Below are 24,580 nucleotides of genomic sequence, written 5' to 3' on the forward strand. Positions count from 1 at the left end.
TGGGCTTCAGCCCCTGAGAGATTCCAATATAGTGAGGTTGGGATGATAACCTCTGAGCAAAGTTTATATAGGCCTTCCTATGGTAGTAATGGGGCAGCGTTAGCGCACAGACGTTATTGGAAATAACCATGTTTCTAGAGTTATAATGCTGCCAGTGTTGTTATGGGGCCCGTAGTGAGTTTTCTTGAATGCACAGCCTGAACCAGGTGTCGGCCCTCCCGCAGCCCTTGGTGTGGTGCTGCCACACGTGGTGCTTGGCGTGGTGCTGCCACACGTGGTCCTTGGCGTGGTGCTGCCACGCGCCGGGCCGCTCACAGGTGTCCGTCTGGACACGGGCCCCTGCAGAAGAGGCCCTGCCAGGTCCTCTTCGATCCCTTGTGCCACTGCGGTGTTTCACTCACACTTGTGGGAGAAGTGGATACGGAATAAGTGCACGGGGGAGAGACTAGCCTGCACTAGACAACGGAGTCGACAACAATGCACTGGCCTGTATCTGATTGGTTGCTTTTCGCAGGTACCCAGCTGAGGAACCTGGGTCGCAACCTGAGCACATGCCCTGCCCAGAATTCGAACTCGCAGCCTGTTGGTTCACAGGCAGCGGTCAGTCCACTGAGCCAACCAGCCAGGGCTGCACTGTCCTGTATTTGAAAGTAGATACCTTTTTCTATAAAATGTATTTTCTATCATTTAAAGAATTACTGTTTGAGCTGCTGATAGAAGGGACATATATATATTGTTTGTACTTGTTTGTGAAAATCCTAATGGAAATGGCTATAGCCACATCATGAAGGTCTTCCTGAAATGCTCATTAAAAGTGATGAGTGTTATTTATGTCTTGTATAAAAACTATTAACAATTTGTTCTAAAATTGTTAAGAACACTTAACAATTTCTACTTTTAAGTAGAAAATAATTTTATCATTGATTTCTGTTACTGCATTTAGTTATTTAAAAACCCTTCTGTTTTTACACCGTGCCCTTTTTTGGTGTTACTCCTTTAAAAAAATAATGAGTCCGTGTGGACCACAGACTCGATGCCTCTGCAGCAGGGTCAGAGCTGGGTCTGCGCCCAGGTCAGCGGCGGGTCGGCGAGTTTCACGCGGCCTGGAGAAGACACTCCCTGGGTTTCTGGGGGGCTCCGCGTTCTTATCCACATACAGTTGTAGACACGAAAAGGCCCGGTCACCAGTCAGACACAGGCATGCACTGAATTCACACGCTGTCTCACTTTTCAACCCATTTCCTGCTTTTTAAATGATTAAATAGTGAATAATTAAAGAGAAAGTCAAAACGCGGGAAATGGAAGACGATTTGGTCACCTATTTAAAGGACAAGGACGCAGGGCGTGTAAGTTCCTTTTAAAACTGGAGCTTTTGCTCTCGGGGGTCACATGATATGCGTTGCTTGCCTTTCTCTGGCAGGCAGTAAGATTATTTTCAGGCTTTCCAAGGACCGTGAGTTGAGTCAAATCCACATCCAAATTGTGCCCTTTAAGGCCATATCCCTTAACTCTAGCCCTGGGTTTTCTCTGGGTTGTCCATCTGAGTGTGTCTGCGCAGTTTTGTTTTTTTTTTATTCTGGAAATATGAGCTGTAAAACTATAGGGCAGGGTTCTGGAGATCTTTGTCACAGAATCATAAGTATCACCCTGCCTTTTCTGTGAAACTGCACACAGTAAAGGAGAAGTAATAGTGAAATCCTAGTGCCGTTTGCTGGCAGCCTTCCCTGCCAGTCACCACCTTAAGCTGGGTTCCTAACCTTCCTGGCCGCTCAGGGTCTCCGGGGTCCACCGAGGGTTCTCACAGCGGCCCAGGCTGCAGCTCTGTGCATTACATAGGTCCAAACAAGAGACATTTCTGTCCTAGCAATTTTAGTAGCTGCTGGGGAAATACGATGCAAATGCAGTAAGTTGAACATAATCTGTTTCCTTTGTAAATAACCACAGTTACTCACTAATAGAATATGTGTGCCTGTTGAGCACTGGACAGCTTTTCAGTCTTGGAATCTGATTGGACAGTGCCACCCTCATTTCCTGTTCCACGTCGATTTATCCCAGCAGCCACTGCAAACCCAGCCTCAGGAAGACCTTATGCCCACCAAGGGCTGCACTGCACTCTGATGTGGAGACCCGGAACACATCCGGCCCCTAGTTTGGGCCGTGTCTAACAGGTGCTGAGTGTCTCGTGGCTCCTCCTGTTAAAACACCCGCAGCTCTCCCGGGACTTCTTTGGCGCGTCCTGGAGCATCTCAGCACGCAGTGCAGGGGACGTGGCACTAGCCCTGCTTTACTTCATTTGATTTTGTGGTCACACGCGTGGCCGCTGAGGCTCGGAGAGATGAAGCAATGGCTCCAGTGGCACAGTCTTGCAGTTTGACTTTCTCTGCTGTCATTGCTGTTTGTGCTGTTGTGAGGGTGGCGGTTGCTGTTGGGGGTGTGGGGCACTGATGAACTGGAAGGGGTGCCAGTGGGAGACTGAAGGGAAGCGTGGAGTCGACAGCGTGTCCTGATGAGAGAGCTCCTAAACTTGCTGTGTTTTTGCCATGGCTCGGAATGTAGTGGAGGGAGCCACGGTTTGGTTTGGGCCGAGTTAAATGTCAGCTTCTAGAATTTGGGCTGACAAGTGTCGTGGGCGTGGTAACGAGCAGTGTGCATAGTTGTTCCTTTTTATTTAATTGCCAAGTGCTGCCCATCCTGCCGATCGCCTTTAGGTGAGTTGCAGTGTCCTCACTTTTTAACCAAAATTTTCAAGTTGTGACAGATGTGACTTTATATAGTTGGCTTTTTCTGCACAGAAAAGATGAAATTTAGACTTGTAATCACTTTATGTGAGTGTCGCAAAAATTCATTTTTGTTCTGTAAATAAATTTTGGAATGTTCATAATTAATAGAGATACCTTAAATGTCAACTTAAATGCCAACACTCAGAAAGTAACCCCCTCTCCCACTCTGGTCAGAGTGACAGGACTAGCCTAAGAGGGCGGGCCAACCAGTGGTTCCCTGGTGCTTTCGGTTTTGACCATGGAACTTGGCTAGAAGGAAATAAAGGTGAAGGTGAAATTTCTCCCACTGAACAGTGAAACTCCACTAAGAGACTTTTTGTTACATGATTTAAGATCTATCAGATCAGATGTTCTAAATTGTTCTATAAAATATTTTTTTTTAAATGCAGCGCAGGACCATAACAGGATGTTCACTTCTGACCATGATGGTGTAACTGAATTCACCTTCCCACCTTAGAAGACAACAAACAAAACATAGGAAAGTTTTCAGACATGAAACAGTAGGTGGCCCCGGGATGAACCCAAGCGAAGCCTGGCGGTCTCCCAGAGTTGGGGAGACAGAAGGGACCTGGGGAGCTCAGGCAGCTGGAATTCTCCAGGCACCAGAGAGGAGATGGCAGCACAGAGGGCTGCAGAGATGTGTAGTGGGTTTTTCTGGGGCCTTCAGCCATGTGCTGATCAGCCCACTGTGTGAGGAAGCTACCGGGGGCAGGGAAAGGACCGCCAAAAAAGGAGCCGGCAGCAAAATTCCTGGAGCTCACCAAGAGCAGGACATATTTCGTGTTCTGAACACTCAGGATGGATCGGTCCTGCAGCACTGGGGGACTGGGTTGACTTCTCAGAGGGACACACGGCTTCAGTGATGAGGCAGCACAGCCCTTGACCGGGCACTGCCCTCGCCCTGCCTGGCATCGTAGAGCAAGACCCAGCGGCTCAAACTGTCTCCAGGTAACTTCATCCCAGAGCGAAGTGTAAGGATGTAAGAATACTGAAAATATATGTGCACGCAAGGTCTGTCAAGAAGTGTTCAGCCATGTAATAGGAGAAACAGAGACATCTATTGAAGAAGATACAAGATACAAGAAACATTGTACACAGGACAGTGACGCCTCAGCCCCTCCAAAGTAGGCACCTGGGACCTCACACAGTCACCACCAGGTACCCTGTCATATTTTCCTGAATCTTATTGACAGTCTGAAATCTCTTCCCTTTCAAAGGTAATTTCAGTTTTCAGAAAAGCCAGAAGTCTCAGGGCACGAAATCTGGGCTGTAGTAGGGCTGAGTCACCTGGGTGATTTGATGTTTCACCAGAAAATCTCTACATGAAACACGATGCATGAGCAGGCATATTGTTATGAAGAAGCTGCCAACCCCAGTTGCCCACAGCTGTAGTCTTCTGAATCATCCAGATAGTTTCCGTGGATGAATGTTCAAGCTTAATGCAAAATTGGTTGCAGATTCATTGCTCTGCTTGCTCAGTCATTTTGAATGCAATGGCCACAGTTCACATGCTCACTCGGTGGCATCTACCACCCCCACTGACTAGTACCGTGAAGTCATCACTGTTCATGCATGTGCATTCCAGTCTGCCCTCCTTGGCTGCCAGGTTGCATTGATGTCGTGCGGACTGTTCTCCTTATATTAGCAGTGGCTGGACTCTTGCTGGACAGACCTCATGCGTATCCAGTATTCAACTCTGTTGAGTACTGAGATAGGATTTGTCATAGCTCCAATGAGGAACAGTCAGTATATCTGAGTCTTTCCTCTTCTCTGCACCGAATGGATTCAGAGTTACGGGTCTCTTTGCGATAAAGGGAAAGCCTCACGAGCTGCAGTTCGAGAAGAAGAACTGCATGGGCTGATGGGAGCCCGCGGAGCCACCGGCAGGCTGTGGGCAGAGCTGCTGCCGAGGCGCATCCTTCCCCTGTTGGTGCTGACAGTTGCAGGAACGCCGTGCGGCAGTGTCTTATGTGCTCTGACGGCCTGGACTGCAGTCAGTACGTTTGTCCCACCCGCCCAAAGTCACCGTGCACACAGAGAAGCAGAAAAACACCCGAATGAGGAGGAAAGTCAGTCTGTAGAAACATGCTAAAGTTGGTACAGAGACATTAACACAGCTAGTGTGAGTGTGCTCCATGTGTTCAAGTAGAGGGAAGAATACGCATGTTAGGGAGAAACGTGAAAAAGCTTGAAAGACCCAAATTAAACTTGTACAGATGATAAGAAAAATATCTGTAGTGCAAAAAACACACTGGTGGGGGTCAGTAGAATAGACACTGCAGAACACAGGATTGGTGACTTCAGAGACATACGGTAGAAATGCAAAAACTCTGAAGCAAACAGCATCTGTGGGTTGGGGACAAGTTCATGTGGCCCCATGTATACGAGTCATTGGGATACTTGAAGGAGGTGATGATGGCTCAGGAAAATATTAGAAGAAATAACAGCTATCAGTCTTCCAAATTTGATGAAAATTATGAACCCACAGATCCAAGAAGCTAAATGAGCCCAAGCAGAGGAAACATGAAGTAAACTACAAATACCCAAATACATAATCAAGTTGCTTCAAACCAGTGGTACAGAAAAAAACCTTTAAAAAGCGCAAGTAATAAAAGATATACGTAGAAAAGAAAGAACATACAAATGAGGTAGACTTTTCTTCAGAAACGGTCTAAGCCAGGGGACATGCAGCAACATCCTTAAATTCTGAAAGGAAGGAAAAAGAACTGTCCATGTAGGATTCTATACCCAGCCTCAAATGGAGACGCTGTAAAGACTTCATCAGATATTCAAAAACTGAAAAAATATGAGCCAATTATAATGGTTAGCAGTTTAAATAGTATTGCTTCTCTTTGTTTCTAGTGCCAACACTTTAAAAAATTCTGTGCTGGTAAATCTGAATAAGTGCAATTCTGTTCATTTGCGCAGAGTGGAACGGACTAGTGTGCTTGGGTTGGCTGTGCGATCGGAGTGCCAAAAGGAGGTAGAACGTTAAAAATCGTGTGTTACATTTTTGCTGGTGACAGCAAATGTAAATTTGCTTGAGTTTTTAAATAAGTATTTGCAGCTTATCCTTTCCTATTAAAATAGATTTTGCCAGTGTAAGCCGCTGTCTCTCCTCTGTAGCGTCATGTAACACAAGCACAGTGCTCACTGCAGAGGCGTTTCCCAGCTCCTGGGCCAGTCCGACGTCTGGGAGTGAGCTGGGCGGTTGGACAGTGGACTCTTCCTGGTCAGTCGGACACTTTAATTACTCCTTCAGTTCCGGTGGAAAGAATTTATGTGCCCTTTAAATTCCTGGATGATTTCGAGATAACAGAGTCAGATAAAAGAAGCAATAGAAAACAAAATTGTTCTTATTAAGTTATTGGCTTTAACATTAAATATTTTTATATATTTTATACTCATTAAAATAGCCTCTTCAATTTTTTATCATCTTCATAATACAACTTTTAATATATAAAGGGTATTTACTTATGTAAATTAGCTCTTAGCAGGAAATACTTATTATGGGTTGTGTTTCGTTCTTTTCACTGGTAGACCATAGGATTGCTGCAGTCTGTTGGACACCTTGCTGAGGTGCATTCAGATGCAGTCTGTTAATATGCTGTGGACCACATGCGAGTGCAGGCAGGACGCATCTCACAGTCATGTAAATTCTTGGATGGTTGTGCGTTAGTGCCCATTAATGGTCTGTCCTTGGTCAGCACCGGTCACGTCCTTGGCCTGTTGTTTAACAACTTCACCGTTTTCTTGGAGAACAGGGTAGAAAGTCTAGTTATCAGATTGGTGGTGGCTTTCGTAGGACTGATACAGAGCTGGGTAGAATACCTATTTATTTTAGATGGCACAATCGAAACCCAGCTGTTTTTCAAACAGATACGTACGGGGTGAGAACTCACCAAATGTACAATTTGATGAGCCGTTACAGTGAACATACCCACGCTCCTACTGCCAGGTCGAGACATAGAGCATTACCGTGAGCCGTCCTGCAGATTTTCTCTGGTCCTCTTCAGCTGTCTCTACTGTGACCCAACAAGACAATCACTGTTCTGACTACTTACTTCACAGATGGGTCCTATCTGGTTTTGAACTTGGCCGAGGTAGAGTCATTCAGTCTGTGTCCTGCTGTGTCCGGGTGCTTCCACTCAGTGTCTGTGTGGAAGCCGTCCGTGATGCGGCAGGTGGCAGTAGCTCACCCATTCTCATTGCTGCGTAGTGTTCCTTTGCAGGGCTATGCCAGGGTCTGCTCTGCTGACATTTGCTTTCTTTCCCGAGTTTCCTACTCTGAGCAACACTAGTGGGAACATGCTTGGAAACATCTGCCAGTGCACATGTGTACACATTCCTGTTGGATGTATTTGTAAGTCTGTTGCCTGGAACTTTCTTACCTCCGTTTTTCCTTTGGCTTAATTCCTGTTAATTCTTCAGGTTTTAGCTCACAGGTTGCTTCTGCAGAAAAATTTTAAAGGATTTTATTTATTTATTTTTAGACTGAGGGGAAGGGAGAAAGTGAGGGAGAAAAACACCAGTGTGTGGTTGCCTCTCGTGTGCCCCCTACTGGGGAACCTGGCCAGTGCCTGACTGGGAATCAAAACAAGTGGCCTTTCAGTTCACAGGTCTGTACTCAACCCACTGAGCATACTGGCCAGGGCAAGAAGTTTTAAATTAGGTTGTTGCAGTCTATGGGCATGCTGTCATAGTTCCTACCCCAATTCCTCATTTTGCATTAGTGTGATCGTAGAATTCCTGTCTTCCTAACAGAAGGTACTGGGGCACTGACTTTTCACTGTTGGATCCAGGTACACAGCAGGCATTCAGCAAATACTTGTTACATGAATGAGTGAAAGGATATTTTTGTTTTGACTTGTCACCAAGATTGAAACGTGTAGTTTAAATGGGACATTAATTTGGATAGCTTAATTTCCTTCAGCTGGAATTTTAATGACTTAATTATACAAAGAAAACCTTTTCCTTGTTAAATAATTCTTTCCTTTGTTTATGGTGAAATGGAAAACGGCTTTCCTGCCGGCTAGTTCTGCGATCTTGGGTGAATCACTCACCCTCCAGCTGTTCCTTCTGAGGACGAGTGGCTTGCACTGCTGGGTGGCTGGGCCCCCTCTGCCCGAGGCCGTCTGGGTGTGCACGGAGGGCTGCTGGCATGCAAACCCGCTGACCACAAACTGCGCGCGTGTAACCACAGGCAAATTGTGAGTCTAGGAAGATCTGGCCGTGAGTTGTTCCACATTCTCATTAACTTTCTCTTCTGCTTCAGCTGAAGAAAGACAGCCTGTTCCCCATCTGGAGGGTCTGAGTCACAGCAGACGGTGGACATTGGTTAGCAGGCTCTTCACTGCGTAGCTTATCATTTAGTTTGAATTGTAATACGTCAGAAGTTTGAGAAGTTTACATTTAAATTTCATAGTCAAAATACCATTTAAGTTAAAAACAAATGGCTTTTAAGTTATCTGATGGCCTTGGGTAGGCAGTTAATTTTGTTCCCGCCTGTTCAGCTGGGGTGCGCGGTGCAGGTGTGGCCACCACGCGCCAGTTACTGTGTGTTTCGGGAGCTTCCATGTTGGAGACAGCGTTCATGACAATCAGGAAGCAGTGTGACTCTGTTCTCGCCTGGATTTCTGTAGTCCGATCTTAGGCTTCTCTATTCTCCTTCCGTTCTCACGTGAGAAGGGTGGTGTAGTGCAACAGTGCTGAGTCACGCGGATTGTGTCACGTGACGGAGAGCTAGAGCAGTGGCCACTGCAGCAAACGAACGCAGCATCTGCCACTCCAGCAGGTGATGGTATAGGATGTTCAACCTCGATCGAGAGCAACCGATGTGTTAATCCTCTTGAGTGTTTTCTGTTGTCTGTGAATAGATCATCTCTGCAGCCTCTCTTTTCATTACTACCCTGTAGCTGAAATAGGAGACAGAGGCTGGGCCTGCCTTCAGTCATGAATTAGTTTAATTAGAATAACTTGGAAAGCATGCGCCGTGCTAGACTGATGGATGAGTTAAGTTACCAGAGGTAAACTATAGGATATCCTTACCTTATGGCTTTAGGTAGGTGTAAGTATTTCTTAATCCCCCCTGTGACGAGCAGAGGAGCTTATTTTTTTTCCAAGGATAGTTTCAGCGTAGTAGATATTAAAGCCAAGTAATTTAGGATGAATGTAGGGGAAAGGTTTATGGCAGTACAGCAGTATTGCCCCTTTCTGGGTCTCCACTCTGGAACTGCTGAGTCTTCCCCACTCCCGGTTTATTCTGTCTGCAGGATTCGATGACCACATGGTAGTCCAGAGCAGGGCAGGCCACGGGGCTGTGCCATCCTGAGGCTCCGCCCCGTGCTGACGCTGCTCGCTTTCCGATGTGGACGCACAAATGCTCATTGCGCTTTAGTTTGAGGTTTCACTTCACGACCCTGCTCGTATTCGCGAGGAGCAGGCGGAGGGCCTTCAGATGGCCTGCTCTGATGACGCGAGGACACAGCTAACTACATAGCTGTGCATGTCGGTTTGGTATGTGAGACGGCTCTGTGTTCTCAGGAACTGCGTGTTCACAGTACAGTGGAAATTAAGGGAAGGCTTAATTGAGGCCTGAGTGAAAGATGGTGTTGATGTGACATGGGAAGAAGACTTCTCCCCTAAAAATAAGCTGTGGGGGGACGCAGGTGCTGTTGGTCCCTGAGGTGTCCCTTCAGAAGCACGGTTGTGCCTTCCTTGGCAGACATGTTGAACCGGGCGAAGGTCCTGACCTCCTCGTCTCCACTGAGCAGCCAGCGGTCTTGATCGTCTCAGTTACTCCCGAGACTGTCTTCTCGTGCGTTCCTACCTGCTTGTCCTTAGCAGTCAGTGAGGAGTGAAAGAAAGGTTGCTTTTTCCTGGTGTCCTGTTTGTTTAACAACAGCACTGTGAACAGGTGGAAAAAAATACAGCCACCCTTACAAAAAGCACTCTGTTCCCGTCACTGGAAGCCAGCAGACACCTTGAGAGATGGCACTGGCAGGACTATGGTCTGAGCGTCCTGGCTGTCACCACATATCGGGCCTCTGTTTCTGCTCATCCTTTCACTGTGTCCCCCTGAGCTCGCCACACACCCTGCCACGGGGTTAGAAATCCCAGGGCCTGTTCACCGCACCACCACCCGCCTCCCCGTGAACATCACCATGAGGGCCCCTCAGTTCCTGCAACAAGTGCGTTCAGAGACTGCCCTGCTAGGCCGAATGCTTCTCTTCTTTGTGTTTTGTTTTAAAACAAACAAAATGGTTTTGCTGCACCTCTCAGTTTGGTTCTGTCAGATGAGTGCTGAGCAGCCGCACTGGGGCGCATTTCTGTGTGAGCCTGGTGCTGAGATGCGAAGGAATGAGACGTGGTCACTAGGGCTGTGAGTGCATCAGGCCTGCTGTGCAACTGGAGCGGGCAGAGAGAGGGACTTCAGCTGGAGTGACCAGGGACTGCAGGGAGGAAGTGGCATCCCAGTTGGGCGTTGAAGGACCCGTGGTTTGGGAAAGGCAGCTGACATGTGTTCCAGAGGCAGAGAACACGGCACGAAGGAGCCTCGGGAAGGAGTGTGGGTGGCCTGAGTGAACTCACAAACGCTGCGTTTTATCTAAAGGTTGTTGGTGAACTCAGTGACCTCTCACTCCTGTCCCCTCACACACCGAGTGGAAATAGTCTCCTGGCTCCTGCGGTTGCTGTGAACACTGAGTCCTGCGTGAAAAAGACCTAACCCCGTGTCGGTCGCTGTCATCATCACCCCAGAAAGGATGTGCGGGTCCTTCATCATTGATCACAGTAAAAATGACACACTGTTCTGAGCGGAAAGTTCCCGGCAGGGAAAATGGCATCTCATGTGTGCGAGGTTTGGCCCTCCCCCTTTCCTTGAGCATGCTGGGTCTAAGAGCACGCACTGTGCGTTGTGTGCTTCCCGTACGTGCCCTCCTGCTCCCGAGTGTCAGAGCTGACTCAGAGATGTAGATGGCCAGGCAGCGTGGCATTTGTTGGCATGTTTACTTCTGGGGACAGTCTGAAAGACAGGTCCTTGGGCCTGAGAGGCGTGACCTAGTCACACCTTTGGAGCGCGGTTAATGCAAAGGTATTCACTGTGCATTATTAGAAGAAAGAACATATTTTGTTGCATGGTAACGTAAGTTACAGAGTAACTCCTTTTGTTTTCTAAGGAAAGGTGGCAATTTAATATTAAAGATATATGTATATTTTTAACTCTTGTACTAGCTGCTGGCATTTGAACCCAGAGGTCGGTTGTGGCCAGCACTGACACAGCCGGTAGTGTCCGGAGTGACGTGTTGGTGATGCGTCTGCACATGCACTGCACACGCACCGCACACGCAGTCTGTCAGGCTCGAGGATGGCACTTGCTCTGCGAGGCTTGTTTTCTATCGTCAGAGCTGCAATGAGTCTCCTAACACGTTAGGGGTGGACAACCCTTTATAAAATATAATTGAAGTTTATGTTGTGATGTTTCATATTCTTGTGGCTTGTCATTGAACTTAGGAGTGACAGTTCTATAAACGTGTGGGATAATAATAATAAAAGAACTCTAGGGATGCAGAATGAAGTATGAGTCCCATAACCGGTGGCCCAGTTAAAAGTTCCCCACGCCCTAATCTCACACAGTGTGGCTTCACTAAGGTCAAGGCTTGCTCTTGGTGCCAAACAGACTGGGGAACTGAGCAGGTGTCAGCTAACAGAGTGACTAAGTGGGGTATTCCGTCTCGGCCTGGGCTACCAACCAGCAGAGCACAGCTCACTGGGATGCAGGAGGGAGGTGGCTGGGCAGGAGGTTTAAGGCTGGGTGGTCTGAAGGAGGTGAACCTGTAGACTGAGCAGAGTTTGGGGGCAAAGAAAACGTTCTCCAGTGCAGGGGACCCAGGAGTGGCAGGCAGAGCAGTAGGCCGAGAAGAGGCACTCCTGTGGGCGATCAAGGTGGGCAGGAAGTGGGCAGACCGCAAGGGAGTGCTCTGTGCTTGTGTCCTGTGGGTCGCAGCCAAACACACGCCTCTTCCGTGTGCAGACAAGTGAGGACTGGGAGGAGCGAGGTCAGCAGGAGGGCGTTTGGGGTGGAATGGGCAACATGGGCAGTGGAGGAGGAACGAACTGGGTTGGGGAAGGGCAGAGTGAGCAAGAGGACCGTACCTTCGTGGGTTAGTAGACTCTAGACGGTATCATTTGTAATTATCTGTTGAGATACTAGCTGTGGTGTATTTTCTTTGGTTCTTTGTCAAATTTTTAGTGAGTATATTTGCTAAGAACTAGGAAGATTTTTTTCCTTTAGAGTTTCAGAATTTGTGTTTTTAAAAATGTATTTTAGACTTCCGCCAAGATGGAGGTTTAGCTGGATGTGCCTGCCTCCTCACACAACCAAGTTTAGGGACAACTAAATATTAGCATCAGAAAACACAACCAGAACACGGAAAACTGAACTTTTCGGAAGTCCGCTAACAACAAATTCTTCAGCCCGACCGGTAAAAGGCAAAACCGGCGTCCGGTGAGGACTTACAAAGGAGGGCTCGGTCGGACCGGGCGCGGAATCCCGACCGCGCGAATCCAGTCGCGCGGGTTCCAAACCCAGGATTGGACCTAGTGAGCCACCGAGCAGCCCACCGGGGGAGCGACTACAGAGGACACAGTGGGGAGGCGGTGGCAGCGAGTTGACTGTGGTTGCCTGGGTGCGCGCAAGTGAGGGAGTGAGCGGTTGGACCGCCCGGTGGCGCGCCATTTCCCGCTCTGACCACGCCCCCACATACAGCGTCACAACCCAGCGACCTGGGACTCCAAGGCGCCGCTTGTCCCACTTTAAAGGGCCAGAACAGACCAAAAATGTCGCAGGCAGAACTCAAAGCCCCAGAGATAAATCTAAATGACGAAGAAATGGCAAAAACTCTCAGACGCACAGTTTAAAACACTGGTCATCACCTTCCTCACAGATCTGGTGGATCTACAGCCACAAATTAGAGAAACATATGGAGGCTAAATTAAGGGAAATGAATGGAATTCCACAGGAATCCCATAGAGATGAAAAGGAAACTGGGACTCAAATCAATGCAGTGGACCAGAAGAAAGCAAATAATGGACAAACAGAAAGAGTTAAAGGAGCAAGAATTCAAAGAAATGAGGAGAGTCTTAGGAACCTCCAGGACATCTTTAAACGCTCCAATATCCGAATTATAGGGGTACCAGAAGGGGGAAAGACACAACCACCAGTGGAAAAACTATTTGAACAAATAATAAAAGAAATTTCCCCAATCTGGCAAAGGAAATAGACTTCCAAGAAATCCAACAAGCCCAGAGAGAATACAAAAAGTTGGACTCAAGAAGAAACACACCAAGGCATATCATAATTACATTAGCCAAAATTAAAATGAAGGAAAGAATCCTGGAAGCAGCAAGAGCTAAGGGGACAATCACCTACAAAGGAGTCCCCATCAGGCTGTCAGCAGATTTCTCTAAAAGAGACCTTACAGGCAAGAAGGGGCTGGAAAGAAAATTCCAAGTCATGAAATCTAAAGACCTACAACCAAGATTGCTCTACCCAGCAAAACTTTCATTTAAAATGGAAGGACAGATAAGGTGCTTCTCAGATAAGACCAAATTCAAGGAGTTCATCATCACCAAGCCCTTATTATATGAAATGTTAAAGGGACTTATCTAAGAAAAAGAAGTTAAAGAAACATGAACAGTGAAAGGACAACAAACTCACAGTTATTAACAACCACACCTAAAACGAAAGCAAACTAAAGACAGCTAGAACAGAGTGGAAACATAGAAATGAAGATCTCAAGGAGGGTTAGCAACAGGGGGGTGGGAGGAGGAGATGGGGGGAGAAGGTACAGAAAAAACAAGTAGCATAGACAGTAGATAGAAAATAGATGGGGGGGCGAGAATAGTTTGGGAAATATAGAACCTAAAGGACTTGAGACACATGGACATAATCTAAAGGGGGGTAATGGTGGGTTGGGGGGGGAGGGTGGAGGGGAATGGAGGGGGGAATAGAACAACTGTAACAGCATAATCAATTCAAAAAAATAAATAAATTTAATTTAAAAAATGTATTTTATTGATTATGCTATTACAGTTGTCCCATTTCCCCCCCTTCATTCCCCTCAACCCTGCACACCCCCTCCCACCCACATTCCCCCCTTTAGTTCATGTCCATGTGTCTTGAGTTTTTTAGCATTTACATTTCCCCTACTATTCTTGCCCTCCCCCTATTTTCTACCTACCATCTGTGCTACTTATTCTCTGTACCTTTTTACCCCCCTCTCTCCTCCTCTCACTCCCCTGTTGCTAACCCTTCGTGTGATCCCCATTTCTGTGGTTCTGTTCATGTTCTAGTTGTTTGCTTAGTTGGTTTTTGTTTTTGTTTTAGATGTGGTTTTTAATAATTGGGAGTTTGCCGTCATTTTACTGTACATGTTTTTTATTTTCTTTTTCTTAGATAAGTCCCTTTAACATTTCATACAATAAGGGCTTGGTGATGATGGACTCCTTGAACTTGACCTTATCTGGGAAGCACTTTATCTGCCCTTCCATTCTAAATGAAAGCTTTGCTGGATAGATCAATCTTGGATGTAGGTCCTTGCCTTTCATGACTTGGAATACTTCTTTCTAGCCCTTCTTGCCTATAAGGTCTCTTGAGAAATCAGCTGACAGTCTGATGGGAACACTTTTGTAGGTGACTGTCTCCTTATCTCTTGCTCTTTCTAGGATCCTCTCCTTATCTTTAATCTTCACTAATGGAATTATGATGTGCCTTGGGGTGTTCCTCCTTGGGTCCAACTTCTTTGGGACTCTCTGAGCTTCCTGGACTTCCTGGAAGTCTATTTCCTTTGCCAGATTGGGGAAGTTCTCCTTTATTATTTATTCAAATAACTTTTCCACTTGTTGCTCTTCCCCTCCCCCTTCTGATACCCCTATAATTCAGATGTTGGAACGTTTAAAGATGTCCTGGAGGTTCCTAAGCCTCTCCTCATTTTTTTGAATTCTTGTTTCTTCCTTCTTTTCTGTTTTGTTGTTTCTTTCTTCCTTCTGGTCCACTCCATTGATTTGAGTCCCAGTTTCCTTCCCATCACTATTGGTTCCCTGTGCATTTTCCTTCCTTTAAGTTAGCGCAGCCTTCATTTCTTCATCTAATTTGCAACCAAATTTAACCAATTCTGTGAGCACTGTGATCACCAGTGCTTTGAACTGTACATCTGATAGGTTGGCTGTCTCTTGGTTGCTTAGTTGTATTATTTCTGGAGCTTTGATCTGTTCTTCTGTTTTGGCCATTTTTTTGTCTTGACGTGCCTGTTACGTATTAAGGGGTGGAACCTTAGGTGTTCACCTGGGCGGAGCCACCCAGTGGCTTGGTTGTGATGTTGTATGTGGGGGCGGGGTCAGAGAGGGAACAATGGCGCTTGCTCTGCTCTGTCTGATTTCAGTCCCTTCTGCAGCTTCCCACAAGCAAACTGGGTCCTTCTGCTGCTGGTTCCCAGGTGGGTGGGCTTGTGTACATTCTAGGGCCCTGTGGGTCTCTCCAACAAACTCTCCTGTGAGGCTGGGAGTCTCTCCCTGCACGTCAGTCCCCCACAGGTGTTTTCAATGGGTGTTTTGAGGCTTTTTTTCCCCGGTGCTGGGACCCTGGGTTTCATGGCCTGTCTTGCTCCCCAGTTATACACATGTGAATGTGTGGGACCGCCGCCTGATCAGCCAGCCACCTTGTGCGCAGGGCCTCGCTTCACACTCGCCCCCTCGCTGGGTTGGCCTGTTGCCACCCCACGCCCAGGGTCTTCTAACCGCTGCCTGGGCACCCAGGGTCTGCACGCTTCTGTCTTGTGTGCCCAGCGTGCCTTTCATGCCTGGTGTCACTGGTTCTTGTGCTATGACCCCTTTCCGCTTGGCCGCCTGACTCTGTCCCACCTACTGGTCTGAGTGAATGTGTCTATTTCAGCTGCTTGGCTGTCTGACTTCTATACAGTTCAATTTTCTGTCAGTTCTGGTTGTTATTTTGTTTCTAAATTTTTGTTGTCCTTATTTTGGTTGTGCAAGGAGGCACAGTGTGTCTTCCTATGCCTCCCTCTTGGCTGGAAGTTTGTGTTTTTTATTTCTTAATAAAACAACCGCAACAGGGTACCCTAGGGAAATTACTCCGTGGGTTATATGTATTAGAAAGATAAACATTAATTTTACTGCAGAAGAAATAAGTCAATACTTCCAATTCCTGCACTAACCTGTGTAGTCATTAGCTTTTACTGTTTAAACATCTGGTTGGTCTTCTGTGTGTCAGGCCCTAGCTCAGTGTTGGGAACGCAAGGGTGTCTGCCTTCCAGGGGCAGGCTGGCTGATGGGAAAGGCAGGGACAAGACATAGAAACATTTCGCTAATGCGAAGAGGGAGCTCTGTGAAAGAACGGCACTGGGGAAGTGAAGGAAGCCTTCTAGAAAGCAACCTTCTGTCTGTGCGTCTGTCAGGCGAACAGAACTGTGTCGGGGCAGTGGTGGGCAGCGCCTCGCAGGCAGAAGGTTTCTGTGCAGGGTGCAGAGACACACAGCGCGTGTCCGGGCAACAGTGGGTTTTCTGTGACTGCAGTCCAGGATGCAAGGAGTTGTGGGGGGGGGGGTGAAACACGAAACAGGAAGAGTATGCTGAGGCCAGCTTCTGGAAGATTCCTTGTTAAGTAAGGCGTTGGTGTCAGCCTGTGAGGGATATCATAGCAGTGGGCCTGGTAGTGAGAACAGTTAAACAGGTCAGTGGTAGAGGACGCAACTTCCAAAACAACAGGCAGTGAAAGGTGCAGTGCCCCAGACCAGCGGGAGAGGCTGGATTAGTAGGCAGTGGTGGAACATTGGTTCACTCTTCGGGAAGAACAGTTAAGTGACTAGTTTGAGAAAACATGCATTACATGTGTTCATAATATCAGATTTAGATTTAGGAATTTTTGGTTAAAACTCTGGCTTACAGATAAAAAGAATTTGACTTTTCAGGTCATATGTCTTACCCTAAAACTGTTTTTGTAGCTGCTGCAGAGAAAGAGGCGATCAAGGGCAGCTACTCCAAAGTGCTGGACGCATATGGACTCCTAGGTGTCCTGCGGTTGAACCTTGGTGAGTTTATCGCACAACATTATTTACTTGTTTTTATTTCTGTGTTGTACGGATTTGAAAGAGACTATAAATAATGTCACACTCCATGTGTGAGCTGGAAGTGTGATGACATCTTTAAGCCCCGAGTAAGCTAACCTTGGGACAATTTCCCTGGACGGAAAAGGCGTGCCGCATGCTCCGGCTCTTCAGGTCGTGAGCTCCCGAGACTGCGGCCGTGGGAACTCTCTCAGCTCAGTGCCGAGCCGACAGGGCGGCACAGGGCACCCGCCTGCCCGTTGCCTCAGTGCGTTTGGGAAACGACATCTGAGGAAGCATGTGATCTTCCTGGTTTGTATTTGGAAGGGAGCAGTTTGAGTCTGTCTCTGCCACTCAGTGTCACCGTGGGCGGCAGAGGGACCTCTGGATTACCAGTTGGGTTGCTGGAGTGTGGCCCAAGGCCCGGAGCCGCCCCGTGAACGGCTCTGTTACTGGCCTGTGAGGAGGGGGAGCTCACACTGCCGTGCCAGCTGGCACGCGGCTTCCTTCGCCAATAAAGTCGTGCTGCAGGGAGGTCGGCGACACTGAACGGTGACTGTAGTGAGGTGGTGGTTTCCGTTCTGGAACAGTCACCTTTCCTCGTCGTGAGCCCTGACAGCCTGGGGACCCTCCTCAGCGGAGCACAGGTCCACGACGGGGGATTTGCCACTTGCTGAGAATCTGCTGCGTGCCTAGGTGCTGGCCTAATGTCGTCGTAGGCGGTCCTCCTGGCCCAGGGACCCCTGCCCGTGCTCCACGGCACAGGAGCGTGTCTCTTGGTGGTTGTGTCAGCACACGTTGTCGTGGGGCCACGCCTCGGCCACACCTGACACCGGCAAAGCCTGTGTTCACACACACCTCTGCCACCTTCCACCTTGTGGTGATTTCATGGGATCTTGTAGAAAATCTCTGTGACAGTTTCTGTAAATGAAGTTGCTTTATAAATTGTTACCAGGGACTCTTTGCCCATATATCAGCAGCAGCAGCTCACATTTTATAGTATTTTTCAACTTGACCGGTGACTGAGAACTCCCACATTCGTGATCGTATCTGAACTTCCAAACGATCGTAGAGGTAAGGCAGGGAAGGGAGTGCATGTCTTTATTGGATAATTTCGTATGCCCTCAAATTAAGTAGGGGAACAATTTCAAAAATACGAGATCATTCTGTTAATGCTTAAACGCTTCATTACTCTAAATGCATTTAAACAAGGGCTGCTTCTGCTTTTGCCAAAATCTAGTTGTGAACATAAACACGTCCGTGGTAAGCATAAAATAACCACAAGGTCATATTTAAAAAGCTGGAGACGAGAAGACAGCTGGAAGAAACTTTGAATAGCTTGAGAAATGCTGGAGCGTTTCATCCATTTGGATAAATCTTTGATTTTTGCAGGTGATACTATGTTGCATTATCTGGTCCTGGTCACTGGGTGTATGTCTGTTGGAAAAATTCAAGAGTCTGAAGTTTTCCGAGTTACTTCCACTGAATTTTTATCACTACGAATTGACTCTTCAGATGAGGATCGCATTTCCGAAGTGCGGAAAGTTTTGAATTCAGGCAACTTTTATTTTGCGTGGTCTGCGTCTGGAGTCAGTTTGGACCTGAGTCTCTGTGCGCACCGCAGCATGCAGGAGCACGCGACTGACAACAGGTTTTTCTGGTGAGTCTGAGCAGCGCCTTCCCTTGGCGTCACAGTGCGTCCGGCAGTTATTTCCGGAGAGGGCGGGCATGGCGAGTGAGCAGACCGACGCTCTTCCTGCCCCGGGCCTCAGCGGAGCGGAGCGGGCATCCGCCGGTCACTTTATGGAGTCATCGTGTGACATGAAACCCATTTGTTCTGTTTGACCTCAACTGACCTTCTGTTTCATAAATATATTTAAAATCTTTATTTTAAAATTAGCAGTGTGTTAGTTGTAACAGAATTGTGTTACTGCTGTGTCCTCTTCTTAGCCGTTAGATCTTGTCTCTGACAATATTGCCTTCCTAAGCCAACTTTCCCTGATTATTTTTAACTTTAGTTCTAAGCAGATGATCTTGGGTCAGCAGACTGCGAGGAGTGGTGTGCTGGGCTGAAGATTAGCACTGTCAGAAATGAGACTTAGGCCCTGGCTGGTGTAGCTCAGTGGATTGAGCACGGGCCTGTGAAGTAAGGGGTTGCCGGTTCAGTTCCCAGTCGGGGCACATGCCTGGGTTGCGGGCCAGGTCCCTGGGGACACATGAGAGGCAACCACACAGTGGTGTTTCTCTCCCACTTTTTCTCCTTCCCTTCCCCTCTCTCTAAAAATAAATAAAATATTAAAGAAAGAAAGAAACGAGACTTGGTTGGTAGCACTGCGCTGTAGCCCCTGATTACACACAGCGGGCTGGGTAGGTATCGGCGCCCGTGCACACGGCAGGCAGGGCACACCTGGCCCGCGCGGCCGGGTAAGGCCGGCCTCCCTGGAGCAGGCCCGCTCTGCGGTGCAGCGTTTCCTCCCCTGCAGGCGGCACCAGTGCCGTCGTCTTCCTCCCAGCAGCACGCACGAGGCCTTCGCCTCTGGCTCCGAGCGTTGTCCGGCCGACGTCCAGGACTCTGCGCTGGGCTTCCCTCCTGCCAGGGCCGTCCCCTGCACTTCCACCGCTGCCTGGCGGGTCCTCGGTGACCCGGGTCGAACCCTTTTGCCCTGGGTGTCAGGCTCAGAGTCAGCCACCACCCGGGAGAGAAACTAACTTCAGGGCAGCAGCTGGGCCCCTTGTGGCCCACGTGGAAGCTGCTTGGCACAGAGCAGGGCCATGGGGGGTGGAGGAGGCAGAGTGGAGGCATGGGGGAGGGGCGGGGAAGGGGACAGAGTCCTGGGGCTCTGGTCAGCCCTGCGTTTCTCCCACGGACTTGACCTTGAAGCCCCAAAGGGGGTGGAGAAAGGAGTTGCAGCTGGGCTGGCACTCACCCTCCCCGGCCTCCTCAGAGGGAGACGGCAGACTTTTTCACCCTCAGCCAAGGTCATGCTCACTGATGTTAGAGGGGAAGGGGGAGAAACACCGATACGAGAGAGACACCTGTCGGTTGCCTCTTGTACCCCCCCAACCAGGGACTGAATCTGCAACCTAGTCCTGTGCTGTGACCGGGGTGGAACCCGAGACATTTTGCTACGTGGAACGATGCCCAACCCACTGGGCCACACAGGCCAGAGCTGAGACAGAAAACTTCCTTCCATAACTACAAGTGCACGCAGGTGCGGGTGCATTGGTCAGCAATCAAGCACATTTGTTAGGTTTAATCAGTAGGAATAATTCACTTCCCTTTTCACTCAGTGAAGGGTAACTTGGAGCAGAGTGAGGGGGCTCACCCCCCAGGAGACCGGGCAAACAAAGGGAAGCTTAAACACCAGGGTGAGTTTGCTCACTTTACACTTCCTACGGTTTTTCTGAGGTTGGCATTCTCAAGCTTCACTTGGCGTAGAAAGACGAAAGCCTTAGGAGTTCATGTGTGTCACCCAGACCCTCGCAGCTCAGTAGCAGTGTTTTCCAGGATGGACCAGGGCCGTTTTGTAGCCAGAGAGCGGTACCTCCCTGTCGTAAAAGCCAGGCCGTGTCACTGTGCTGGGGAGCGAAGCTGCTGCTTTCTCCATTGTTTCCAAGTCTAAATAGTTCACTGCAGAGAGAACCGAAAACTGGCCTCGGAGGGAGAGACTCCACCTGAGGGGATGCGGAGGACCCCACACTCTGCCCCAGTGGGCACGGCAGGTCTCCTCTTCCCCTGCTGTGACGCGGGCCTCCCTGGGCTGTCTGGGTACACGGAGTCCCAATGACCCTACGCTTTGCCTTGGCCAGTGTAGGTGACAGTAAAGCAGGAACTTTGCATCACATTCTAAAAATAAGTAATGGTCATCAGAGGTGCAATTTATTCTAGTGGGTTCCACACTAACTCACACCCAGGGCGCACTCACGAGGTGGCGAGGGGGGCAGTGTGGCAGGGGCACCAGAGCTGCACACGGCCAGCGCCTGCATGGTTGCCCTGCAGCACGAGTCCCGGGGAGGGAGAGCTGGGCCCTGGGGCTCTGGCGGTACTGCTGGGTGTTCTTGACAGTGATGACCCTGGGCTTCAGGAGATGCCCTTGCTTTTTTATATACTTTGAAAACAGCAGACCATTCAGGAGAGACTTCCATATAATACAATAGAAGGGTTTTAAACCACAGAGCCAAGCTTCGATAGTAGAGAAAATCCACTTTCGCGAGTGCGGCCCCTTGTTTTCTGATAACACCAGAGAGGAAGTTTGCCTGCACAGCAGTCTGTTTCCTCGGTGGGTTTGCGATGTCCACGGGCTCCTTGGAGAGACCCCGCAGAGGGGTGAGCAGGATAAGAAGGTGGCCAGCACGGCAGGGCCCCAGCCCCGGTCCTGCTTCCGCCACAGGGACTCTGCTCTCATCGGTCCCCTACCCATGGCGTCAGCGTGTTTGGGTGAATGAAACTTCCTGCTCTGAACAAGCTTGGAAACCAGGCCCTATCTTTTCCCTCGAATCTGGAAAATAGGCATGCCTTAAAACAGCAGGCACGCCCTGGCCAATGTGGCTCAGTTGGCTGGAGCATTGTCCTATAACCAAAGGGTTGCAGGTTCGATTCCTGGTCAGGGCACAAACCTACATTGCAGGTTTCATCCCTGGTTCCGGTGTGTAAGATCCCAGGTCTGGACACATACAGGAGGGACCAATTGATGTTTCTCTCCCCCTCTCTCTCTAAAAGCAATGGGGGAAAGACAGTGTGCTCAGGTGGGGATAAAAAAGCAACAACAGCAGCAAAAACGGCAGTCTCTAGCCCGCCTGGCTGTTTAAATTTAAATGAATTAAAATAGAGCCTTACTTTTAAAAAAAATAGAGCCTTATAAAAGTCAGGCCTTGGAAGGCAGAGCTCTGTAAAGTGGGGTGGGTTTGTACGCAGGAATCCCTTTTTGGAGAAGCTAGGTTATGCACACATTGTCTGAAAGGGCGCGAGCGACGGGGCACGGATGCTGACGGCACGAAAACACTGCTTCTCTGTGGCCTGCGGGTCCCACGCGCGGGGGTCTTGGCTCACCGCCGGATCTCTGATGCCTCCCACAGCACAGCTCGCACCCACGAATCGACTGCGTGCCGGTGCCTTCTAACATAACGGCATGAACCTACTGTTCTCGCAGCACCATTTCGGAGCTTGCACGATGCTGCCTGGGACTCAGTGAGCTAACGGGGACTCAGTGAGCTAACGCAGCCCCTTCTTTTGCTGTTAGGAATCAGTCTTTGCACTTGCACCTGAAGCACTACGGCGTGAGCTGCGAGGACTGGCTGCTGCGCCTCATGTGTGGGGGGGTGGAGATCCGGACCATCTACGCTGCCCACAAGCAGGCCAAGGCCTGCCTCATCTCCAGGCTGAGCTGCGAGCGGGCTGGGACCAGGTTCAACGTCCGCGGGACCAACGATGATGGTCATGTCGCCAACTTTGTAGAGACAGAGCAGGTGCGTAGTGTTTTGTGTTGCTGAATTCAAGCATGGGATGCGAGGTGCAGAAAGTAATGGAATGATAGGCTTTTTAATTGATTCTGAGCTCATTTTTGACAGGCGTATGGTCATTTTCTGGTTATTCCCAGCTACATATTCACGTTCAGAAGGGCTGCCATAAAACAAACTTATTAGGTCTGGCTCTTCCGGTAAGAAAGGGGATTTTCACTCATCAGCATGGCATGGGAGTGCCTACATTTCAGTATGGAGTTAAAAACCCTCGTTTATAGGGTAGACAACTTAGGAAAAGTTGTTTTCTGTGAAATGAAGTCAATCCTAACTCTTAGGTGTAGCTATATGCACCACCTAAAAATAAAAGTTGTAGTATTTTTGGCTATGAAATTATATAACTGTAAATGTAATCTATGCCTCCAGCCCAACTCCATTTTTCAAATTAATTTTAAAAATATAAAAAGCTTAATAAGAATTATGTGAACATTGGAAGGTACGTGTATAAAATTTTGAAATTTAAAAGGAACTCTTAAACATTGTGATTCTTGTGTTATTTTTTAATGTTTTTCTGGTTAATACAGGGTGAGGCAAAAGCAGGTTCATAGTTGTGAGATGCAAGACTTCATTCTTGTATTATTATTTACTGTTTATTGTGTTATTTTTCACATAGGTTTCCATGTAAACCTGCGTTTGCCACACCTTGTACATGTAGAAAGTTATCACTGATTGAAAGAATCAGACTCAGTCAGTAGCCTGTTTTGGACACTTTGTGAGGACGGTGTGTGTGCGAGAGCTGGGTCCTAAGATGTGACGGGAGCGCACCGCATGTCAGTGGGTCTGTCCTCCGGTGCAGAGCGAGCGGTGCGGCTGTGGAACTACTCTCTGCACCCTTGTCCCCACAGGTCGTGTACCTAGACGACTCCGTCTCTTCCTTCATACAGATCCGGGGCTCCGTCCCCTTATTCTGGGAGCAGCCAGGGCTGCAGGTAGGTGTCTGATGCTGTCTTTGTTTCCTCCTGAAAATGTCCACTTTCTCTAAGTTTTCAGGATGGTTACTAGTTCGCCGGATAGTTCTATTATTCAGTGCAATAGTATTAGCCAGATTCATAAATGAGTAGCTAAGTATAGAATTCCTAGAATTTATCTTAGATATTTTTTCCTGCAACTTTCCTGTTCTTTTAAATATCTATAGAAATTCAGCTGCTGTGTTTAGTATTAAAATTTTGATGTTTTCATAGTACATTGCTTTTCAGAGTGCTTCCATATTCACTATCTCTGTATCTAACCGCTTTGTTTCTGTAGACAGAAAAACATAGTGGTTACAACAAAGCTTTTGAAATCAGACTTCTCAGTTTGGGTTCTCACTCCGTTACTGCTGCTGTGTGGTCACTGAGCCGGCCTGTGGCCGGGGGTCAGGGGTCCCCCGTTACTCGGCCCAGCAGTTTCGAAAGTCAGCCCTTCTTTGAGCAGGAGCAGCTTAGTTTCCTGAGGACCTTCTCTCACTTCCCCACTACTCTGAAAGAATAGGTAAGACAGGGGTGAAGTACATAATCGATTTTAAAACCCAAAAGGCAGATATTCCTCTTTAAAAATGAAAATACACAGGTTCAAAAGTTAATTCTCTCCTAGAAGACAGACAAGGACTTGTGACCAAGAGTGGCTGTGAACGGTACCTCGGTGTCCTGTGTGTTCTCAGGACCAGAACCAGATGTTTCCGGGGGGCTCTTCAGGTCAGGGTTACCCCGTCAGCAGCCCTGTGTAGCCCCTGGGGCGGCCTCTTGCCTCGCCTCTCCCCCGCCCCACCACCCCGTCATTGAGTCATCTGCGGTTTTTAATGAAAAGGTGATAAAGGGATCCTCTTACATGATTTTTTTAAAGAGAGGGCGAGAAACACGATAGGCGAGAGAAACACAGTATGCAAGAGAAACAGCAGTCGGTTGCCTCTCGCACGCCCCCTACTGGGAACCTGGCCCACAGCCCAGGCATGTGTGTGCCCTGACTGGGAATTGAACCAGTAACTTTTGGTCCTCAGCCGGTCCTCCATCCATGAGCCACACCAGCCAGGCCTCATCTTACATGATTTTAAAATGCTGATTTATGGCCTCAATTTCCCATCAACTGAAATAGAATCTCTTAGAATGGGGCCAGGAGTCTGCATTTCGACCACGTTCTCTTCCAGTCAAATTGAGAACTTCTGTTGTACGGGCTCCTGCTCCAATGGCC

The 24,580-nt window shown here is 48.4% G+C and overlaps 1 protein-coding gene across 6 annotated transcripts in view; it reads left to right on the plus strand.

The window, feature by feature from the left end:
- SYNJ1 (synaptojanin 1) overlaps positions 1-24,580 on the plus strand; it is a 76,289-nt gene that overhangs the window by 4,384 nt on the left and 47,325 nt on the right. For all 6 annotated transcript variants that reach the window (XM_053657777.1, XM_053657774.1, XM_053657772.1 and 3 more), the window contains exons 3-6: positions 16,796-16,882; positions 18,290-18,557; positions 22,138-22,363; positions 23,260-23,343. In XM_053657777.1, the coding sequence (XP_053513752.1) occupies positions 16,796-16,882; positions 18,290-18,557; positions 22,138-22,363; positions 23,260-23,343 (665 nt within the window). The remainder of the gene's footprint in view (positions 1-16,795; positions 16,883-18,289; positions 18,558-22,137; positions 22,364-23,259; positions 23,344-24,580) is intronic.

This window comes from Artibeus jamaicensis, unplaced genomic scaffold (genome assembly GCF_021234435.1).
Source record: "Artibeus jamaicensis isolate MK-2021 breed Jamaican fruit bat unplaced genomic scaffold, CSHL_Jam_final scaffold_474, whole genome shotgun sequence".
NCBI classification, from domain to species: Eukaryota; Metazoa; Chordata; class Mammalia; order Chiroptera; family Phyllostomidae; genus Artibeus; species Artibeus jamaicensis.